Consider the following 22,744-nt stretch of genomic DNA (forward strand, 5'->3'; position numbering starts at 1 on the left):
ATGCTACACAATGTATCAGTCTGGAATACTAAGGATAATAGAAAAGTCTGCTATCCCATTGATTATTTAAGGTCACAAAGTACATCTCAGCTGTCTGCTTACAAGCTGTCCTGACTTCTCAGTTTCAACCATTACACTACACTGTTTTTGTTACATTGCCAAGCCATTCCAATACCATTCAATTTTTACTATTAGCATTCTTTTCTAACAAATCATAATTGCTTAACTGTAATTTCCTACATTTTTTTAAGCAAGTCATCATATTACCTTCTTTCATCAAAATAAGGGTGTTCCCTCCTCTCTGCTAAATACCTGCAGAATTCATGATGTAAATGTCACATCCAAGTTGATTTTGATTTTCATCATGTAGTCAGCTTGAAAACGTAATATGACAATTTATCTTTGTGCTATTATATATCAGTAACAAAAGGTATTTAAATTGAGAAAAATCTCATAACTGTGTTTGATGAGAAAGTAAAAATCTGCAAGAAGCCGAGGTGGATGGGGCAATATCTAAAAGCACTGAGGCACAAGAACTATTTGAATTATGTAAATCAAAGCCTTATAATTGATATTACATTTTAAAACACTTCAGTCAAATTGAAAAGGTTGAGGTGGATTTCATTAAAGGTTATCCATGTAGGCTGAAGCTTTATTTTCTTAATTAGAAGTTTTTCCTCTATGTTGCTGTGGAATGAAATTTCAGCAGGTTTTAATTCTGCTCATACACTAACTATAGCTTTTCTCTGTTTTCTTTCTGAAGATACACTTTGAAAAAAGCAAATGTACTTTGAAAAGTAAAGAAAAGTGTTTGTTACTGTAAACCTACCTTGGCTTTTTACCATTTTCAATTTTCCCCACTTTATTAATCTCATTGAACTTTTAACATAATTACAGTTAAATGCATAAGAGTCTGCAAGTTGAAGACTTCATTTATCATGCACACTATATATCAAATCCTACTTGCAGAGAAGTCAATTGGGTATTTCCTTAGTAATACTACTGGCATAAAGGTTTGTCTACGAACTACTCTGTGCATTTATCAGGTTAGAATCCAAATTTAGCTAATTGGAGTAGTTCTACTAACTCTAGCACAAATGTTCCAGAATTACAACATTATAAACAAAAGCAGAAACTAGTAGGTAGAATCATTACATGGTTACACAGTAAAAAAGCAGTCCACAATACCACTTAAGACAAACTGATAGAGGTAAGAGCCTGTTATACGTAAATAGTAAAATAGTACCACAATATTTCAAGCTGGGCATGTAGATGGGATCCTAAGATACACTACAGGAAAATGAAGGTTTATGTAACTCAGATTTACATGCTACATCTTCTGCAAATAGACATCTCTGTATCACCATGATAACGCCCATGTTTTCTTTCTAGTAGCTATACAGATGGCCTTACAAAATTAGACTAAATCCCTAAAACATCTGCTAAAATATTATTTATGATACCAGTTAAAATTCTAAAGCTATGATGCCATTTTATCCCATTAGTATTAAGAGCAAAGAAAGCAACCTCAAAATACTAATGTGTTAAAAAGACATCATGTGAACAATTAAAATATGAAGCATTAACTTACCTCTGTCATTACCATGTCCTGGCATTTTTTCACGTATTTGCCATCTGCTTTCACAATGGTCTGCAGGAAACGCAAGTATTCCACATGACGCCCATGGGTCTCAATGCAGTGTACAAAATGCTGCACCACCCTCTCACTGATTTCATTACAAAGAAGGTAGTTATTCATGAAGATGTGCCGCATGGTTTCAGCTTCCAGAAGCTAAACAGATTAAAATTGAAACCGCAGATTTATTCTGAGGTTGAGAAATACACAGAGCTCTAGGCTGGAGAAAGACATACTGGTAAAAGGAGTGAAAGAATATAGTGTGCACCAGCCCAGATATTAACCAGTAACCTTAAGGTTACTTTCCTTTCTGGATTTTATGATGACATTTCTCCACACTTTCTTATGACTCCAAAATGTCCTAAGTAGGCGTAAGCAAAATATATGCCCACATGAAAGGTGAAGACATACATATAGTACACGGCTAGAGCACATCCAGACAGCATGCACTCTGCAAACTTTTACTTCAAACTTGCTCCAAATGCTCGTGAGAGTCAGGTGTGCTCTGGAGCACACACTTCTGTTTCAAATCATCAAAGAATAAGGAGATGATTCAAACACATTGAGTTTGTGCCACAACATAAACAAAAGCACAGTAACTGAGTTGACCAGAAAATTAGCTTCCAAAGAACAAATATGAGAAAGTGCAAGAAGGCTCCATACTTGGCACCTGAATTAAGTGTTAATGTTGGATAAGATGGAATATGAGATCTAGTCTCCATCACAGTCAGGGCAGCAGCCTTCACTAACTTCACAAAAAAGCATAAATAAAAAATAACAAAACAAATGTTTCCTCAAGTAATACAAACAAGTCAGAGGTCTACAGTCCTAATATTTATACTTTCTCTAATAAAAACATATTATGCTCAGTAGATCTGCCACTGAGGGAGATGTTATTCTGTATGGCCAGATCTGTAAACACACACATACAGAGACATATATAGAACTCTTTTTTAATCATCATCACCAAAAACATGGGTCAGATTCTGCAATCACAGAAGCCTCATGGAAGCACAGTCACAGCATCTTATTCCCTGAATTACAGTCCAGATGTAAGTTAACTCATCCTAATAAATTATCACAGTCAAGCTACACACAATGTAATGATGTGACACATGTTAATAGATACTTCCAATAAACCCCATAGGTAATACTGTTTTCCACTTTTAAAACAGCAACACTGAAAACAATGAAATAGAGGGCAATGATAACAGAGAAAAGACAGGAGAGAGAAGACAGAGAAGGCACAATTTTAATTAAATTATTTATTTAGCACTGTCGTTTTTCAGTGAGCCTAAATTTACTTCCATTTATAGTATTCTATTTAAAATGAAATACTTACCCCTGGAGTTAAGAATAAATTGAGATTTTTGTGGAGGAGAACTTGATTCTGAGGATTTCCTCGGCAGAAATTCTGAAGAAAAGTGTGGGCTAGATTCATAACTTCATTCATCTTTTCATCGCTCTGAGAAAGAGAATGTATTAGCTGGATGTACCTTAACATACCTGTTATATCTGCACAATGTGAATTCAGCCAGGAGCAAAACAAATCTCCTGACTCTTTATAGGCCAGGAATTCTCCCTCTGGTAAAAGCCACTGATACAGTTTCCTTTAGAGTCCATTACTGACTATACCTTACTCTGAATCTACTTAACTATAGGGAGTCACAGGTAACAGCACAAACATTAAAGCTTCCAATTCATTCCATTCAGTTTTCTCAGCCTTGGGTCTCGTGGCTTACCCTACAGTTACTGTTCTATGAATTTCTGGAGGACACTATTATTATTTTTTTTTTTAAAGTAATAACTGCAAGATATTAAAGGTACTGATCTCAAAGCAAGATTTCCTAGTGCACGTTTATCATTTCCTCATTAAAAAAAAAAAAAGCAGTAAGTGGCTTGATTTTCAAAAACGTTGTCTAGTCTGCACTGATTTCAGGCTTCTGAAAAGCTTTGGCTTTTATATAGCTACATACAAAATACATGTATATGTGCATGTGTGTGCACCTACACTCATGGTCACATATACATCCCACACAAACATGTATGTCTGGTTTCATCCCGATTTTATATTCCTCTCATATAATATTCTAACCATGATGTGATAAACCACCATTATCAACAAGCACTATTATTTTACTGAAGAAAGCTGAACCTAGTGTCTCTATCATAACATTAGTATATAACACTCAGGAACACACAACCCAGAGGAGCTTTCATCTCCTTCCAATGCTTCACATAAGAACTAGATAGATGTGCTTCTCAAAAAGTTATCTAGATCATTCACTTGTTTGCTCACTACCACAAAATCAGTACAAAATGGTGAAGTCTTAAGAAAAGCCTACAGATGGAAGTGGGCTAGAGGCTTGCCACTACAGAAACACCGAAATGATTTCAGACTTGGTCCTTGAAAGCTTATGTGTTCGTCTTATGTACTTAGAATAACATTCATATTAGTATCTAACAGTGGAATTTAGATATGCTGCCAGGAGCTCCACTGAATTGTAATTTCTAACTGTACAGTGTCTGCAGTTCAAAGGAATGCCCATTACAGGAATGGGATGACAGCACTCTGACATCCAGGAACCTTAGGTAGTCAACATTAACTCTTAGTAAAACATATTCTTTGTAGACACCCATATTTAAACTCAATCCCGATCCCAAACCCACTACTATTAAGGGAGAGTAAACAGCAACACCATTTTGTGGCACAAATGTTGTGCCACAGTTCACTAAATTTGGCAAGGAGAATTTTTCAAGTTGATTTTTGGGCCTTTTGAGGCATTTCTCTTTACTGAGTTCATGTCCTTAACCAACAAAATTATCAGACTAACCTTTTCATAGGGTATCTGCAGAAGGTCCAAGACTACCAAGTGGGCACCCATATTTTTCAGCAAGCGCTGCTGCTGATTTCGACACTTTTTATTCTGAATACAAAGTTTGCTGAGTCGAATCAAAATCTATACATAAATATGTATGCAAAAAAAAGAAAGATGACATATTAGATAAAAACAAAATATTTTAAAACAATTACTGAATCTTCTTATCACAAGTACTGCAAGCAAGTTTCTTGGCAAATATACCAACCTCTTTAACAATGTTGTAGTTATTGCTTTTATTGCTGTCTATCTGGGGTTTTTTGGTTCCATCCTCTATTGGACTCAAAATATTTGACTCCTGTAACAAAGAACATATAACAAAAGCTGATCTACTGCAATTTTCTCAACATGAACTAATTATACAGAGCAACAAGTGAAGAAACAACATCACAACACCTCACAGGGCACAGACATAACATAGATGATAAAGAAAAAGACTCTTCAATAACTATCCACCAGTTACTGTTCAGTGATTTAAAAGATTCACATTCAAGAATCCTTCTCTTGTTTCATATTTCCAACATGATTTGAAACAATTATTCTACATCTTCATGCTTCTGATTCTCCTAAAAAAATAACATGTCCTTAAAACATTGACCAGACATAGAATGGAATCAACAAGGAATTCATGAACTATGAGAATGGGAACCGTAACAGTATTTCGATAGCCACCACTGCCCAAAAACGTGCGTTTTCAAATTTCATTGTGTTCTCAAACTTCCTAATGTTTTAGGAAATGGAATAATGCTAAAAAAGACACATGCACAACAATCTGAATGTTTCTGTCACCTGAAACCCCTCTCTGGACTTTCTTAGTTGATTGTGAAGATGAGGAGTTCTAGAAATTCCATCTGGACTAAATTTCAAGCTAGGCAAGAACAGCTGAACCACTTAGCCATGGAAACTGTTTATAACAGTGTCAGCACTGCTGTTCAGCATGGTCACGTTGATCTATGCAACAACAGTGGATCTTTATTTGTTTAGGTTGTTAGTATGCATTCTGCCTTCTCTCCAGCTGTTTGAATCAATGCTTTGGAAGATATTTCAGACTCTTAGCTATAATTAACCACTCTTTTCTGTTCTGGGACTGTGGGTTAACCAAGATTAATCTACCTGTTACTTTTATCAGCCTTCTTCTTCAATCAAAGTAGTTTTATAATCCATTGGAACTATGCGTCTTATCTGGAAATGCTGATCAGCATTAAACTGCTGAATTCATCCCTTTTTCCTAACAAAATAAAAACCTGTTTATTGAACCAGTAATAGTATTCCAGGGGCTTAGTTATCAAAAGATAATCACACTACTGGGATACCAGAGACACTCAGTTGCATATCTTGCCTTGTTACGCCCCATGATAGACATTCTCTGTCACGCTTTTCCACAGGGGACAGGAAGTAATAGAGCTTAAGTCACTGAGAAAGGTTCTTTTCTGAGAATCTCTCTCTTTCACCTTTAGGATACGGGATTTTCTGGAAAAAAAATACCTTCTTGATTCATAAAGTTCACAGGCAACCAGAATATCACTCTGCAGCAGTTTTAAGATTGTTTTGTTTTAACAGCCTAAAAACTAAGACCCAGGTTCTAGCATTTAGTCTGAGCAGTTCCCCACTGCTGACATAGTCATTCAATTCAGCACAATGCGAGGAAATAATCTGCATGAAGGCAGCACAGTTCTGCCTTCCATGGGCTGTATTTATTTAACAGGGGAGTGAGGAGCATTCGCAGGCTTCAGTTCAAAATCTCAACCAAGGTATGTTGCTTCAGGAGATGTTTAAAACACTTCCACGAGCAAGGCAATCTACCAAAGACCAGCACAGAAGGTAAGCAAGGAACACTAAACACTTGAGGGTGCTGAAAGTTTATACCATTTGAAACCTCTCTGAACTTTCTTACCAGATTTTGAAGGTGGGAAGTTCTGTTAAGTTTCACTGGACTGTACTCCAGTTTCACCTTTGAGTCCTTTTACTGAGAGTATATATTTCTACTCCTCAGATCTATGTTTCTGGTGCTACACCACCAACGCATCCTCCAGTGACAGGACAGTAAAGACCACACTTTGTTTAGTCCAGGGTATGCATAGACTCTTAACATCCTTACTAGAGACACCCAAGCAAACTGGTTTTATCTACTTTTCCTTTCCAAAGCAAGGCTCAGTTATGTGGGATCAATTTCAGCATTTCTTCCTAATGCTATGCAGTGTCTAGTTCATGTCTGTCCTAAGTCCTAACACTCTTTCCTGTAATTCTGGTCTCCACTTCTACCAAAATGATCTTGCATGGCTGTAAAATCTTGTGTTGTGGATACTTTATTTAGAAGAACAGGGCCACTGTCCTAAAACTTCTGGAGTCATGTGACTGTATTTAAAAAACAAAACAAAACAAAAAAACAAGTCTCTAGCCCTTGACCCAAAAAATGACCCAAAAAGATTCAAAAGCCCAAGGGCAAAAAAAATATAGAGAGAGCATTTTTTTTTTAATCCTTACATTAATCTTGCAATATGAGGACAAAAATGTGCGCTTAACATATGATTGTCCTGAAATGTAATTGAAGCCCTTATGCACACTTCAACATTGTTTGAGATAAAATAAGCAGCACACACTAATGGAGCATGTTTCCTAAGGACCTAGATGTTCATCATGATCAGTACCAAATACTCAGGACCCATTCCAAAAACGCATGGGATCTTACAGGGATATTTATCTGCTTGCAGCTAGTCACTTGCTTCATACTGTGGTGTAATTGCCTGGAGTAACTAGGAAAATAAAACTAACATTCACATTTTAAAGAAAATGTACAGCATTGAAGAGGCTTTCAGGGTAGGGCATAGCTGCATTACCTGAGCGTTACCTAGTCTTCCAACCTTAGATGCTATCGTGCTGGGGAAACATGGTGTGCTAGCTCTAAGGAACAGTACGGAGCGTAGAGTGGAGTGGAGACACCACGGCGAGGCTCTGTAACCAGGTGGGGACTCAATTGTTCTTGCGCACACCGAGACTGATAAGCTGAACTTTTTGCTGCCCTGAGCCAAGGACGTGTCATGTTTTGACAAATGCTGTACCCTAGTGCACTTTTTGCTCATTATAAAATCATTATAATACCAAAACACACCTCCATCCCAAAATCTACCCACCTCCAAGGTGTGACCACCCCTCACTGAGCACGTGCTCTGAATTTCTCGGAGCCTATTACTTTAAATGGAGATGGGAGAACTTTTCAGCAATCATAACTAAGATATGCTTGACTAGAGCCACTAGAGCCACTCAAGCTCCACCTAAAAGATAGAACATAATATAAATTGGCCTAAGAGAGAAGGGGATGTTAGGGAAGATACCATCCTGAGGGAATACAACATCCTTAGGACCCTCTGACTCCTAGGACCAGTTGACGAGCTGAGCCTCTCTCTACCCCCCCCCCCCCCATTGGGGCGCCTTTGGGTGAGATTTGAACACTTGGTGATAAATCTTTCTAGAGTCTTTGATCCTTTTAACGCGTTAATTTCTAGGCTGTGCACCTGTAACACCTGTGTATTTCATGCATGCTAGCTTGCTTTTGCAGACAGTCACTATTGCCAGCAATCCAAAGTACCTGTTGCTGTAATAAATCACACTTGATTGCATTGTTACAGCTCTCATTAAGTGTGACTAGGGTAAGGGTGGTTATATGTTATTGGTGAATCTGTGACAGTGATAATTCAGTGTTCTGAATCCAACCAGACCCCTAACAGTTAATACGTTATTGGTGAATATCTGTGATTTGTGATAGTTCAGTACCCTGAATCCGACCGGGCCCATAATGGTTAATCAGCTACACCCGTTAACGTGACACATATGTTGTAGATTATGACCAGCACCTCACCTCTTAAATCGGACTTAACATAACAAAGAGTAAACTCACTATAGTTTTGCCAGGTAAAAACATTTCCTGCCAATTAAATAATAATTTAATAGGGAAAAAATAATGGACAAAATTCTGAGCTACCATAAACTGGTGCAGCCCTCATGGAATTACCACCAGATGATCTGACCAGTTGTGCAGACTACCTATTACTGTTCTGATACAATGCACTCACAGATCTGTCAGAGATAATATTGTGTATCTGCTGAAGCTCTGCTAATCCATACAGATCCACTAATGCCTCCTGGGGAAAAAATCAAAACATTCCACTCAGAGATGCTTCTGTCTCAAGCAAATTGTTTTAACACCCTGTCATGGAGCCTCTTTGCCATCAGGGCTATCTGTAGGAATAAAAGGATCTTATTACATTTCAAAAATACATTCTTGCTAAAAAAAACTTGTAATACCCAATTCTGTATCCTGTCTTTCCATTTCCTTTTCCATTCATTAAATACATAAAGCACCATCTTATTTCCTACTAGAGCTAAGCTTGAGGAAAGTACGAAATCACACATACTTATGCTCATGGAGTCTGTATTCCTCTCCCATTCCAACACCACTAGATTTAATTAATTTATATCGGAGAAAGACTAGTATCTATCCTGTCCCAAGAAACTTGTATTCTCCTTTAGAGGTTGGATTTTCCCCTTATAAAGCCACAAAAAATCTACGTTCCCATCTGAATGGCATTGAGTGTCTTCTAGGCATCTATAAACATCCTCTATCTTCTCAATGGCTCCTACTCTCCCACAATGCACTGGCTTCACAAGGCTGTATCATCTCCACTTGGCTTCCTACTTTCTCGCCAGTGCGGGAAAATCTTGCCACAGAAGAAAATAAGGAAAGTGCTCTGTCAGAATTCGCACTTTATCTCTCCCCACTTCCTCTGATGAAAATGGAAGATTGGTATTAAATGTTGGAAAAGCCTTCATTATCAACCATCTTGTCACAAACCTCAACCACAGCAACTCTTGCAAAACTCTGCATTTTCGTATAAACTCACAAAAGAGTTACATGAGGACCTCAGCTTTCATTGAAAAAACAAACTAACTAACTAACTAAAATCTGATCTTCATGGTTCCAAATTCAAGTTCAAAAGTCTCTAAAAATCACAATATTCCCCAAGAGTCTGGGAAACTGAAGGTTAAAAAAAAAAAAAAGTTGCTCACTTCAAAAATCTCAATATTCTTAGGTCAATTTTACATTTGGTGGAGAACAGGCTTACTCATGATGTTTGAAAAACATAGGCTTGATTGTGCTTGTCTTTCCTAGCTGTAGGAACAAATACTGCCTATTCTTTCTTCTAGCAAGTCAACACAACAGCCAACATGTGATCCTTAGATGACTTCCATGGTTACAGAGTGATGCCATATACTATGTCTTGCTTGCGAGACATTAAGGAAGACAGCTTTGTAACATAAGAATGCAGTTACTGAAAAGAGCAGGAGAGAACATTCACCACACTGGTGAAAGAAGTTTTATCTTCTACTCTGTCTAATCCTAAAGGTCAGCCAGAATACTAATTATTCTTGCTTTTGCTATATTGATTAACCAGATCACCAGTTTGCAGTTGTTCATCAAACTACACATTCATATCAAAACAATTCTAACAGCAAAGGCTTTAAACTCACCTCTATTGGCTCTTCTCCTGCTTTGGTCTGACTATCACCCACATCTCCACTCTCATAAGTACTGTTTTTTTCAACCCACAGTTCCGATTTTTCTACAGTCAGACGTAGCTGATCAAGATCAGACTTGATTTGCTTGTAGTTATCAACATCTTGATTAGACACCAGCAACTGAACCTGGAAATACAGTAAATTGTAAAGCTATTATAGCACTAGCACCAGCACTTACACCTGGGAAATTTGCTTGCCAGTTTCCATTTTAAGTCCCTCTTTTCAGATGTTTTTTGCAACCTTCCCTGTGAAACTGAAACATGGCACAAACAGTCTTTTTAGCCTCCATTCACTGAAAACCTTTAACAGAGCTGTGGTTGCCCAAAGCAGGATAGCTATAACACTCACAGCATTCTCCCTCCTTCTTTAATATGCTGCAAAACATTTTCAGCACAAGTATATGTATACAAGCCCCTGAGCTCTCAGCAGAGTTAGCTCTGACGCTATGGTTATGATCCTCATGGTATTAAAACAACACAATTAGAAATATCCAATCAGCATTGTACTTCATAAGAAAAGGAAAAAAGAAAAAAGATTATATGACAAGGAATCAGGACATCCAAAGAAAAGTGAGAATGGCCAGCAACTTCAATGATCACCTACATCACCATAATCAAATACTGATAAATATCATACCTTTAACACTGTTAGAGCAGATCAAAAAAACCTGTCTGAATAGCTCACAAACCGATGTTCAAGTTCAGACAGTTTCTCACCATCTGAGTGGATGCCTCTTTATCTCACTTTCATTTTTTGTACTGCTGAAATTATCTGTTCTTTATTTTCATTATTATTTCTAGTTCTCGATTTAGCACGATTTATACATTTCCTTTCTTTCTAATGGTCTTTGTTCTCCCAAGATTATTAATTAAGATAACGTACCAACAAAATAACAACAATCGGTACAATAAATCAATAGGCACTATTAAGAATTCACACTTATTTTAAAGTGTATAGTCACATGGCAGATAGGAACACTGATAGGGAAATTAAAAATCACTTGCAGGCAAATATTAACTATTTTGTAACATTAAGTTTTCATCATCTTCTCTTAGTCCAGTACAATTCATTATTTTGCAGAATTTATGAATGCTTCTCATCCACAAATACTCATATTTCATGTTTTCTGCAGTCTTTTCTGTGTATTTGCCAATCAGCCTTCTCCTTCCTATGTGAAAACATGTAAAGCTTCTCAAACTTACCTCATAATAAAAGCTATTTATGCACCTTAACCAGCAAGGCCTAACTTTAACATCCAGGTGGGAGGCCGTTATAGTACATTGTAAAAAAAAAAAAAAAAAAAAAAAAACCAACACACAAACAAACAAACCATTAAACAAAAGCTTTCCAGGTCTTTATCATTCATCTGTTTTTAAACAAGAGAAACCTCCACATCTTACATAACAATAAGACAACATGCTAGCAAACTCCTGAAATAAGCATCAGATGGTCTTAACAACGTATGTTATAGGGTTACGTAACAGAGATGTCTCTGTCATCTAGCCCCATGACATCAGATTTCCCAGTACTAATCCCCTGACACATGGAGTACGCACATGGAACGTTATCAGCCAGAAAGAGTAAAAGCTGAAAACAGGCTTGGCTGTATTACTCGCTTTCTGTTATTTGGGCGTGTCTGTTTCATGCACAATGCAAGGACGCCTGAATTAGAACTAGAATTGAAAATATTGCATTTATAACAACAAAGCTTCACACACAGCTTAGGTAGTCCTGAAGACGGGAAAATCTTGTTGCTGACACAGGTAAATGGTTTACCATTTGCATTATGGCAGAACACAAGCTACTATCTCAGTCTCTGAGGGATCACTACAATAAGTCTCACTGTGGGATACGTGTGTCCTAGATGTCACCACCGACATACATTTTCAATAGTGGGTGCACAACTAGAATATACACCAGCACATATATTCAACTCTAACAACAAGAAAATCTCTGCTTAATTGGGATTTAATTGGGAAACGTGGTGGGACCACTCTCATGACTGGAGTGCTGCAATGTCTGGCTATAGGCTCTTCAGAAGGGACAGGCAGCACAGAAGGGGTGGTGGTGTGGCTCTCTATATCAGAGAGAGTTTTGATGTTGGGGAACTTGAGGCTGGGAATGATAAGGTTGAATCCCTGTGGGTTAGGATCAGTGGGAAAGCCAACAAGGCAAGCATCCTGGTGGGGGTCTGTTATAGACCACCGAACCAGAACGAGGAGACCGACAGAAGCTGCGAAATCGTCGGCGCTTGTTCTTGTGGGGGACTTCAACTTCCCAGATATATCCCAGAAACACAACACAGCCCAGAGAAAGCAGTCTAGGAGGTTTCTGTTGAGTGGGAAGAGAGCTTCCTGACACAGCTGGTTAGTGAGCCTGCCCTGGGAGGTGCCCTGCTAGACCTTCTCTTCAAAAACAGAGAAGGACTGGTGGGAGATGTGGTGGTGGTCGGGAGCTGTCTTGGGCAGAGTGACCACGAAATGGTAGAGTTCTCCATTCTTGGTAAAGTCAGGAGGGGGATCAGTAAAACCACAGTCTTGGACTTCTGTAGGGCTGACTTTGAGCTGTTGGCAGAGTCCCTTATGAGGTGGTTCTGAAGGGCAGAAGAGTCCAGGAAGGCTGGGCACTCTTCAAGAAGGAAATCTTAGTGGTGCAGGAGCGGTCTGTCCCCATGTGCCCAAAGATGAGCCAGCATGGAAGAAGACTGGCCTGGCTGAACACAGAGTTGCGGCTTGAGCTTAAGAGAAAAAAGAGGGTTTATAATCTTTGGAAAAGAGGGTGGGCCACTCAGGAGGACTATAAGGATGTTGTGAGGTTGTGCAGGGACTAAATTAGAAAGGCCAAAGCTCATCTGGAGCTCAATCTGGCTACTGCCATTAAAGACAACAAAAAATGTTTTTATACATACATCAACACAAAAACGAGGACTAAGGAGAATCTCCATCCTTTACTGGATGCGGGGGGAAACTTAGTTACAAAAGATGAGGAAAAGGCTGAGGTGCTTAATGCCTTCTTTGCCTCAGTCTTTAGCGGCAAAACCAGTTGTTCTCTGGATACCCAGTACCCTGAGCTCGTGGAAGGTGATGTGGAGCAGAATGTGGCCCTCATTATCCACCAGGATAATGGCAACCTGCTACAGCACTTGGATATATGCAAGTCAATGGGGCTGGATGGGATCCACCCAAGGGTACTGAGAGAACTGGCAGAGGAGCTGGCCAAGCCGCTTACCATCATTTATCAGTAGTCCTGGTTATCATAGAAAGTCCCAGTCAACTGGTGGCTAGTAAATGTGACGCCCATCTACAAGAAGGGCTGGAGGGTAGACCCAGGGAACTATAGGCCTGTCAGTTTGACCTCAGTGCCAGGGAAACTCATGAAGCAGATTATCTTGAGTGTCATCACACAGCACTTGCAGGGCAACCAGGCGATCAGGCCCGGTCAGTATGAAAGGCAGGTCCTGCTTGACGAACCTGATCTCCTTCGATTGATAAAGTGACACGCTGGGTGGATTAGCAAAAGGCTGTGGATGTGGTCTACCTTGACTTCAGCAAGGCTTTTGACACCGTCTCCCACAGCATTCTCCTCAAGAAACTGGCTGCTCATGGCTTGGACTGGCGTATGCTTCGTTGCGTTAAAAACTGGCTGGATAGCCGGGCCCAAAGAGTTGTGGTGAATGGAGTCAAATCCAGTTGGAGGCCAGTCACTAGTGGCATCCCCCAGGGCTCGGTACTGAGGCCAGTCCTGTTTAATATCTTCATCAATGATCTGGATGAGGGGATTGAATGCACCCTCAGTAAGTTTGCAGATGACACCAAGTTAGGTGCGTGTGTCGACCTGCTCGAGGGCACGAAGGCTCTGCAGAAGGATCTGGATAGGTTGGACCAATGGGCTGAGGCCAACTGTATGAAGTTCAATAAGGCCAAGTGCCGGGTCCTGCACCTGGGACACAACAACCCCAAGCAGAGCTACAGGCTGGGAGATGAGTGGTTGGAAAGCTGCCTGGCAGAGAAGGACCTGGGAGTACTGGTTGATAGTCGGCTGAATATGAGCCAGCAGTGTGCTCAGGTGGCCAAGAAGGCCAACAGCATCCTGGCTTGTATAAGAAGCAGGGTGGCCAGCAGGGCTAGGGAGGTGATCGTCCCCCTGTACTCGGCTCTGGTGAGGCCGCACCTCGAGTACTGTGTTCAGTTTAGGGCCCCTCACTACAAGAAGGACATGGAGGTGCTTGAGACAGTCCAGAGAAGGGCAAGGAAGCTGGTGAGGGGTCTGGAGAACAAGTCTTATGAGGAGCAGCTGGGATTGTTCAGCCTGGAGAAGAGGAGGCTCAGGGGTGACCTTATTGCTCTTTATAGGTACCTTAAAGGAGGCTGTAGTAAGATGGGGGTTGGTCTATTCTCCCATGTGCCTGGCAACAGTGTGAGGGGGAATGGGCTAAAGTTGCACCAGGGGAGGTTTAGGTTGGATATTAGGAAGAACTTCTTTACTGAAAGGGTTGTTAGGCACTGGAATGGGCTGCCCAGGGAAGTGGTTGAGTCACCATCCCTGGAGGTCTTTAAAAGACATGTAGATGTAGAGCTTAGTGGTATGGTTTAGTGGAGGACTTGTTAGTGTTAGGTCAGAGGTTGGACTCGATGATCTTGAGGTCTCTTCCAACCTAGATGATTCTGTGATTCTGTGATTTTTCTTAAAAGTCCTTTCAGCATTATCAAGCTACAAACAGCAATTCAGGTAAGAAAAGCAGCCTTTGGAAATACTTTCCTCACAATTCCCCGAAATAATACCATGCCCATCCGTACCTGTTTAAATGCTTGCAGAACTTCTGCTCTCTGGCTAAAGTGCTTAAAGAGCAGATGCAGAGCACCTGAGAGCAAAGGAGGGTAGTCGTGCATGATAAGGTGAATGAGGACCCGTAAAAAAGTTCTGCCCCCTTCATCATCAAGCTGAACTGCATTCTTTTCTTTTCTACAACAGAAATAGGGGGAAAAAAAGACCAAATAAAGTAAGTAAAGTAAAAGCTTTTGACATAAATATGCCTGCACACACAATCTTCATTTGACAGAGCTCTTAAAACCAAATCTAATATGCTGTGGGATGTAAATTATTAACACCCCTTTAATGTTTTTTTATAAGGACTTCAATCGTATGGTTGGATGCTGTTTTGGCAATCTTGTAGTAGAATGGACAAAATGGAATTAAAGTAAATATGTATAAAATGTGCCAAATATTGTGATTAAAATCCATATTGCAAAAACATTCGTTTATGTTGCAGATAAATTGTGCCAAGCTCATTCACAGTCCAAACTAACTGAAGGCAACAGCATTTTATCAGAGATTTATTTGGCCCCATCCTTTTCACTCCTTCCCTTTTCAGCTACTATTAAAATTTCATTCAAGAAAAAATAAACTAAAAAATTGTAGGAATTGCCAAAAGCATCTTTTTTCTGGAACCTCTTTTATAATCTGGAGCAACAGAAAGCAGATTTACACTTAACATATCAAAGCAGAAATAATGTTTCCAAGAAAACATTCAGTCTCTCTGTTCATTTTAAAGATGCAGATGCCAGGGGCTATGTGTTGTTTTACATTATGGGAGTTCAGGGAGAGGACTGGAGGCATTGCTCTCACTGGTAAAGACTGAGAACGCATAAGGGACAGAGAGAAAAGATCAGAAATCCCATCTTGCAGATCTTTCTCCCTAGTTCCAGGAAAAACTTTGAAGTCTAAGGCTTTGTCTAAATGGGAATCATTTTTACTGGTATAATTATAAAATTGTACCAGCAAAGTTAAACCAATATATTGATAATGGTAGTAACTCTCCTTTGTGGATATTTTCTGTACTTTTTTTTTGTTGTTGCTGTTGTTCACAGCATAGCTGAAACCACTTCCAAGACTCTGCAAGCATAACTTGTGATCTACAGGCCTCTGGTGGTCCAGAAGATCATGGCAAGTGGGTCCACAGTTGATCTGCAGAGTCACATGAAATAGATCACTGTTGGCATTACATTCTTAGTAATGTCAAGGACAGGGTGCAATGATAACAGATCATTTGATCAATAAGAAATAGTGAGGGTCAACAATACCCTCCAGATCCAAGAAATTTGGGATGACAGTCATAAGCTACACCAGAAAATGGTCTTTCTTTAAAAGCACCCATATGAGACATTGTAGAGAGAAATAAATAGCATGTTTTAGCCCAATACACCTGTACACCATTCCCCAACTACCTTATGGAACAAGGCAAAACTTTCTACTGTCTTACAACTGTAGATGATCAAGAAGATCATTGCATTCTGTCAATCACTCATATGCACTGGGCCATTTGCTTGTTTGAAATCCAGGTCTCTTCTGGCACATTTCTGTCTACAAGTAGGTTATGTAATAAGTAGCCACCAAAGGAAGAGAAACGGGTATGAAAACACATATAGAATAAAGAGACATTGTCCATGACAATTATCAAGGTGAACAAATAGATGAATATAGAGAAGTAAAACTTCAGAGAATATACCTGCCAGCAAACATGGTTTCAGCCTGAGCTGCAATCTCATCTATGTCAGGAACAATTGCTGGAAAACAATCAAAATAACATTTTATTTTATTTTTTTAACATACTGATCATTGTATAATCTGCACTGTGAAAAGGAACTCTGTCTTTAAAGTGGATATTATAAAGTGAAGGTCTTACTGCATTCCTCAACTAAGTAAAACTCTGTGTATTCAAGGAAAAAACAGAAGGAACAGAACAGTAGGGAAGAAATAGGACAGAGGGCAGGGTTAAATTGTGTTTTACTACTACTGAGGAAGAGCCAAGTTCTAGTGATGGACTAGAGCTACATGGTGCTGTATCACAAATGACAAAGAATATAAAACTTTTACATTTTTGTTAGACCAGACAAACCCCATAGAGCAGCAAAATGAGATACATGAACTTCAGAATATTTATCATAAGCCAAATCATTTACCACACCATTATTCTGCTTTAGAATAACTTTAATATACCTTACTACTTAAGACTTCAATGTTCTTTAACCACCCCATTGCTGCACAGCACCTCCAATTAAATTCTCCCCTACCTGTAGCTCATCACACATACAGCTGTCAGTCTTTCAAGCACCTCTGCATGCACAAGAACACTCTCTGAAAAGCCAAGCCATTCCAATGCTACATTCACCTCTGTTAAAGCAGTCCTCATCCATTCACAACCATTTGTCCAAAATGGTTGTCATTTTCCAGTGTTTTGGGGAGAGTACAAATGAGAGAATGAATTGCCGCAATGGGAGAAAGGAATCACATTTCAGTTTGAGGATGACAGACCAGCAAGCATCTTTTTTGTGGAATTCCTTAAGATTTTCATTTTCTCACGAGCTTTTCAAATTCAAGTGACATGTATCTTCTGGTATAGTTGACTTTACTGCTTGCTAAAGTATCTATAACAACATAATAGTCTACACATAATTATTTTACATTGTAACATTTACCTGAGGGAATTCCTGGTGTGTCAGGTGGAGACGTTGTAGAGCTATCGACATTTTCATTGTTTTCCCCAAACTCTCTCTTATAGATAGACAGCATGTAGGATATTCTATAGTCCAGTCTAACACTGAGAATAAACTACAAGAAGAAATTTAAAAATAAGACTTCTCCTAAGTAATAACACGGGTTAGAGGTTTTTTTTTGTTTGTTTTTGTGGTGGAATGTACAGGGATATATGATTATTTTAAATAAATATGTCCACTATGAAATACAAATCCACTACATTTGTTTCAGCTTGCTGTGATTTCTTTTTTCCTTCCCACCATCCTGGGATGTATTGAACACTTCCCTGTCATCTGCTGAATACTAAGAAGCAGACTTATTTGTCCTGAGGCTCCTGCACGCTGCCTTGTCCATGCTGCCTACGAGCCAGAAAAGTACATCCAAACCCACGTTGAAACAGATTATTTCATATTTCAGCCAGGCTTCTAATAAGCAATAGTGATAAGAAGTGGTGTGGGGTTGAGAGTAAAGATGACATGCTCAAGGATCACACACTCAGATGCCTGACAGATGCTTTCTTTTAATTGTTGGTGTCTTCAGCTGTGAAATCTGAAGCTCACATAGGAAAAACCTTAAATCAAACCTGTAAGTGCTGCTTTTACATTGGAAAAGGGAGGAAAATAACCTGGCTACAGACATTAGTACCAACTGAAGGACTGAGAGGTACACATCCTACACTTTATCAACTGACTGCCCATCAACTGAGCTTCAGTACCTCCCATGCACATGCTCCTTGCCCGCAGTAAATGTAAGCATACAATGAAGAGGTTTACAATTATTTAACATGTTTCACATGCAGCAGGGAAGAAATCACGCACATTAAGTTACCAAGACTCAGGTGGCAAGTGATGACTAAACAAATGGTGGCAGCCTGTTTCTTTGATCTCTAACTAAAATCATACAACCTCCCAGACCCTGAATATTGTTGTAAGATTTCACTAGGGTAACTAGGACTATGCCATCTAAAAGCAAATAAAATGTCAGTTTAATAAACAACATTTTTTCTTTAAAATTTCTAACAAAAGGGAAAAAAGGCATGTTTATTTAGATTCCACAATCAAGTTACCCTGTCACTGTAGAAGCAAGATTTTTGAAAATACACATTTCTCCAGTCCACATGTAGTCAAGTCTATCAGGCTGTCTGTTTAATTCTGGCTGATAGCAGAATAGAAACTGTTAAGTAAAAATACAATTTTACTTAAAGGAACAAGAGGATATATTGAGAATCCAATTACTATAAACTGAAATATTTCTTAGAATACAATAGTTTTAATCACCATTTTACTAGCTATGCATGACAACACAATAAATCTAAAATATTCTTACTTGCCTTTTAGGGTAATAGTATAATAATGAAAGGTAACATGATTTTAGTTAATCCTTCTTCATCGCATTTTAAATGAAACTGAATTACTCTGCATTACTTGTGAACTAAGGTCATATATAAGCATATATACCTGGGTTCACCCAACATGACAACTTGCTAATCTGCAGTAATTTGACTACGTAACTAAACCATAACTAACAAACCACCGATAAAGCAACAACACAGGATTACTCTCCAGTCCTGGGAGCTCTCGCACTGAATGTGCTGTGAAAGATGAAAGGCTGAAACAAAATGTGATTCTCTTTCCACTGAGCAAACAGAGAATGCACAGGAAGAGGTTGGTGTCCTGGAATCATTCATCTGTGTATCAACCAGTAGAGCATGACAGCATGGAGAGAAATACCTACAGTCACCAAATCAAATGAAAATGAGAAACAATATACATGAATAGTATTCTTTAGGTGACATCACTTCAGAAGACTTCTTTCTCCCCCAAAAGCCTTAAACTAAAGCAGCTCTGAAAGTAACATATGCAGTATTGAGGATAATCTAACAACTGATAGCCTTTCAGATGACAAGTAGTTAAGGTAATCTAAATAATTTATAAGCATTTGGAACAAACTAAATCCTTCAAAAGTGACAAGGGTACTGACAGATGAGCAGAATTTACAGAAAACACTGAAAAATTCCATCAGTGCGTAAGTATTGCAGGAACTGGGATTTGATATGCAGAACGTATGTGTGCCACTTTACTTACTAATAGCACAAAGTGGAAATTCTACCTCAGGAGGCACACTAGTGTCATACAGCTTGTCAGTTCAGCTAGGAGAATAGTCTGTGGGCTGCTAACAGTGGAAATCTGAAAAGGACTTCCAAATTGTGTGGCCTTGCCTGACTTCAGTGGGTCTATGTCCAATTCTGCCCTTCACCAAACTAATGCAAAGGTGGAGTCAATACTAAAGTCAAATAAGCTACCACAGTGTAAAATGAGTGGTAATGAGACTGGAACAGGAATGCTGTCTTTAGAAAACATTAGAGAGGTAGCTTAATGTACAAGTTCTGCCTCTTCACATTTATAGCAATGGAGTTTCTACAGCACCTAGATCCTTCAAGTTAAATGTAACACAGTGAGGACCACAACTGTACCATAATTCACACAGAGAAATTTTCTTCCTCATATCAAAGCGTAATTTACTCAATGAACAGATCAGTAAATAGCAAGAATGTGGGTAACAGAACCTGCCACTAGGTGAATAAATAAGTAAGTGCAAAAGAATTGTCATTTAATACTCCATCAATCATTATTACCTGCAAAATCTCAATGATTTTCAATTTGGTGTCCATTACAATCACGTCTTCACTCTCTGAGGTGCTGGCTTGCTTGCTTGGGTGAATGCTTGGCTGTACATCAGGAGCACTGAGGGGAAATATAGATCCTCTGCTCAGTACCATTTGGGTCATCATCTCTCCTACACCATGGATGGTCCTCATAACATTGTTTCCTATGTATTAAACACATACATATATATTTACCATCAGTGAAGCTTTCTTGCAAAGATATATATGACACATGCAACCGTGTTGTGAAATGCCTTAACAGTCTTAATTGGCCTATTGAAAAACAAGTCCTCAATTCCTCATCAAAAATCAGGAGAATGGATTCACTCAAATTACCCAATGGTTTTGTGAAAATTTTCTTCACTGATTTTCCAGGGAATCATTGCTTACAAGGTCAACAGATGGAAAAGATACCTAAAGCTTTCCACAGCTTTGTTAGTATGTTCAAGAAATTGTAAAAAGCAGAGCAAAAGGAATCTCGGTAGTTCACGTAATTCAATCCTTCATCTAAAGGCACATTATTTAAATCTAAGAAAACTTCTGAAAGAGGACTGTTTAACCTGTTTTTAAGAATATTTAAATGATAAATATCTCACCTTTTACAGCATTCCTAAATGAGCTATTCCACTTCTTGACTGTTTATTGTTAGAAAACTTTTTTTTTTTTTTTACAGAGAACATTTACTGTTATTTCGTTTATATCTTCCACTGCTGTAATTTATGACCTTGCTTTGCACACACATAGAAGGAGTTAATTTTTCATGTCTACTCTGATTGATATCTTCCCCTTAATGATTGATCACAGAAAAAAGGTTCATGGTAAAGATGCTTTTGGCACTGCAAAAGCTCAAGTTTCATATATGTCACGCTAACAGAGAGTAGAGATTTGAGGCTGTGAAAGACTGATTAATCTCTGTACATGGTCCAGATGACAGTCCACAATCCAAAGACAACTAAAAAAACTGGCAGGAGAAAGACTGATGCATCTTCACAGGGTTGCTGGCCTTCTACTGTATGTGAATGAGTACCAAATAGGGCAGAAGCATCTCAGCAAAGTCAGGAGCTGATGCTGGGTGTATGTACACATGTATCTCTACATAACAAGCTGAATAGGAAACATTCCTATGCATGCTTAAGCTTGCTGAAGCTCATGATAAATATGATTAATCCCATTATACACACTGACCACCTGGACAGTTTGTAACTCCATATACATTGGCATTTATGTGTGTGCTTTATGTCTCTGTACCTACATGTGTGAGGTTGGATTCTGAGGTTTTGGATGTCGGTTTGTTTGTTTGTTTTAATAATTGAATAACAGAAATGATAAATAATTATTTGGCTCACAGAACAGTCATTCCCCTCAACTTCACAAAATCGCAGAATCATCTAGGTTGGAAGAGACCTCCAAGATCACCTAGTCCAACCTCTGACCTAACACTAACAAGTCCTCCACTAAACCATACCACTAAGCTCTACATCTAGACATCTTTTAAAGACCTCCAGGACTGGTGACTCAACCACTTCCCTGGGCAGCCCATTCCAGTGCCTAACAACCCTTTCAGTAAAGAAGTTCTTCCTAATATCCAACCTAAACCTCCCCTGGTGCAACTTTAGCCCATTCCCCCTCACACTGTTGCCAGGCACATGGGAGAATAGACCAACCCCCATCTCGCTACAGCCTCCTTTAAGGTACCTATAAAGAGCAATAAGGTCGCCCCTGAGCCTCCTCTTCTCCAGGCTGAACAATCCCAGCTGCTCCTCATAAGACTTGTTCTCCAGACCCCTCACCAGCTTCCTTGCCCTTCTCTGGACTGTCTCAAGCACCTCCATGTCCCAACTTACATGAACTCATTTAGGAGAAGAGAGAGTTTAGAGTCTTTCCCCATTCACTCCCACTTATGTAACCATACCCTTCAAAAAAGTCCCAAGAGATGGTTTGGTACAGAAGGTTGTCCTGAAAGTTAAACTATTTTCTGTAATGACAGTACCCTTTGTAAGCTATACATAGAAAAAAAATTACACTCATTTGGAAAAAAACTTTAGTTTAGTCTAGTTGCAGTGGTACTTATCGATGATGCCAGTTCAGCAAACTCAAAAAAGAGATACCATTTATTCCTATAGGTTATACTGGTCTTTCCCTATAGTGAATTTCAATAGGAAAAGCATCCCAAGGAATCAATGATTATCTTCTTGCAAAGGCAGGGAGAAGTATGAATGAGAATATCATGTTACATACCTACATGAATTTTCTTTCTTGCAAAGCACAGATCTGAACGAATGGAGAAAAGGAAGCAAATGATAGCACTTCTTCGCAGGAACAGTGCCAAGACCTAGACTACACTAAAAGCAAACAGAGAATGGAGGAGATGTAGCTTTGTTGAGGTAAACCTGAATTGTTCTTGTATGTCTTTTGTACATTTTAATCAACATGCAGATGCCAAGTTTTACTCACATT

General features: G+C 39.0%; 1 protein-coding gene across 1 annotated transcript in view; it reads right to left on the reverse strand.

Annotated features, from left to right (window-relative positions):
• Nucleotides 1-22,744, reverse strand: part of ITPR2 (inositol 1,4,5-trisphosphate receptor type 2) — a gene marked incomplete at its 5' end in the record, with an annotated part of 269,840 nt that overhangs the window by 145,072 nt on the left and 102,024 nt on the right. The window contains 9 exons of the mRNA XM_084290744.1: nucleotides 1,592-1,792; nucleotides 2,979-3,101; nucleotides 4,471-4,596; nucleotides 4,724-4,813; nucleotides 10,042-10,215; nucleotides 14,886-15,051; nucleotides 16,595-16,652; nucleotides 17,565-17,697; nucleotides 20,258-20,451. Coding sequence (XP_084146870.1) covers nucleotides 1,592-1,792; nucleotides 2,979-3,101; nucleotides 4,471-4,596; nucleotides 4,724-4,813; nucleotides 10,042-10,215; nucleotides 14,886-15,051; nucleotides 16,595-16,652; nucleotides 17,565-17,697; nucleotides 20,258-20,451 — 1,265 coding nt within the window. The remainder of the gene's footprint in view (nucleotides 1-1,591; nucleotides 1,793-2,978; nucleotides 3,102-4,470; nucleotides 4,597-4,723; nucleotides 4,814-10,041; nucleotides 10,216-14,885; nucleotides 15,052-16,594; nucleotides 16,653-17,564; nucleotides 17,698-20,257; nucleotides 20,452-22,744) is intronic.

The sequence above is a fragment of the Netta rufina genome (assembly GCF_964035555.1).
Source record: "Netta rufina genome assembly, chromosome: 1".
Taxonomy (NCBI): domain Eukaryota; kingdom Metazoa; phylum Chordata; class Aves; order Anseriformes; family Anatidae; genus Netta; species Netta rufina.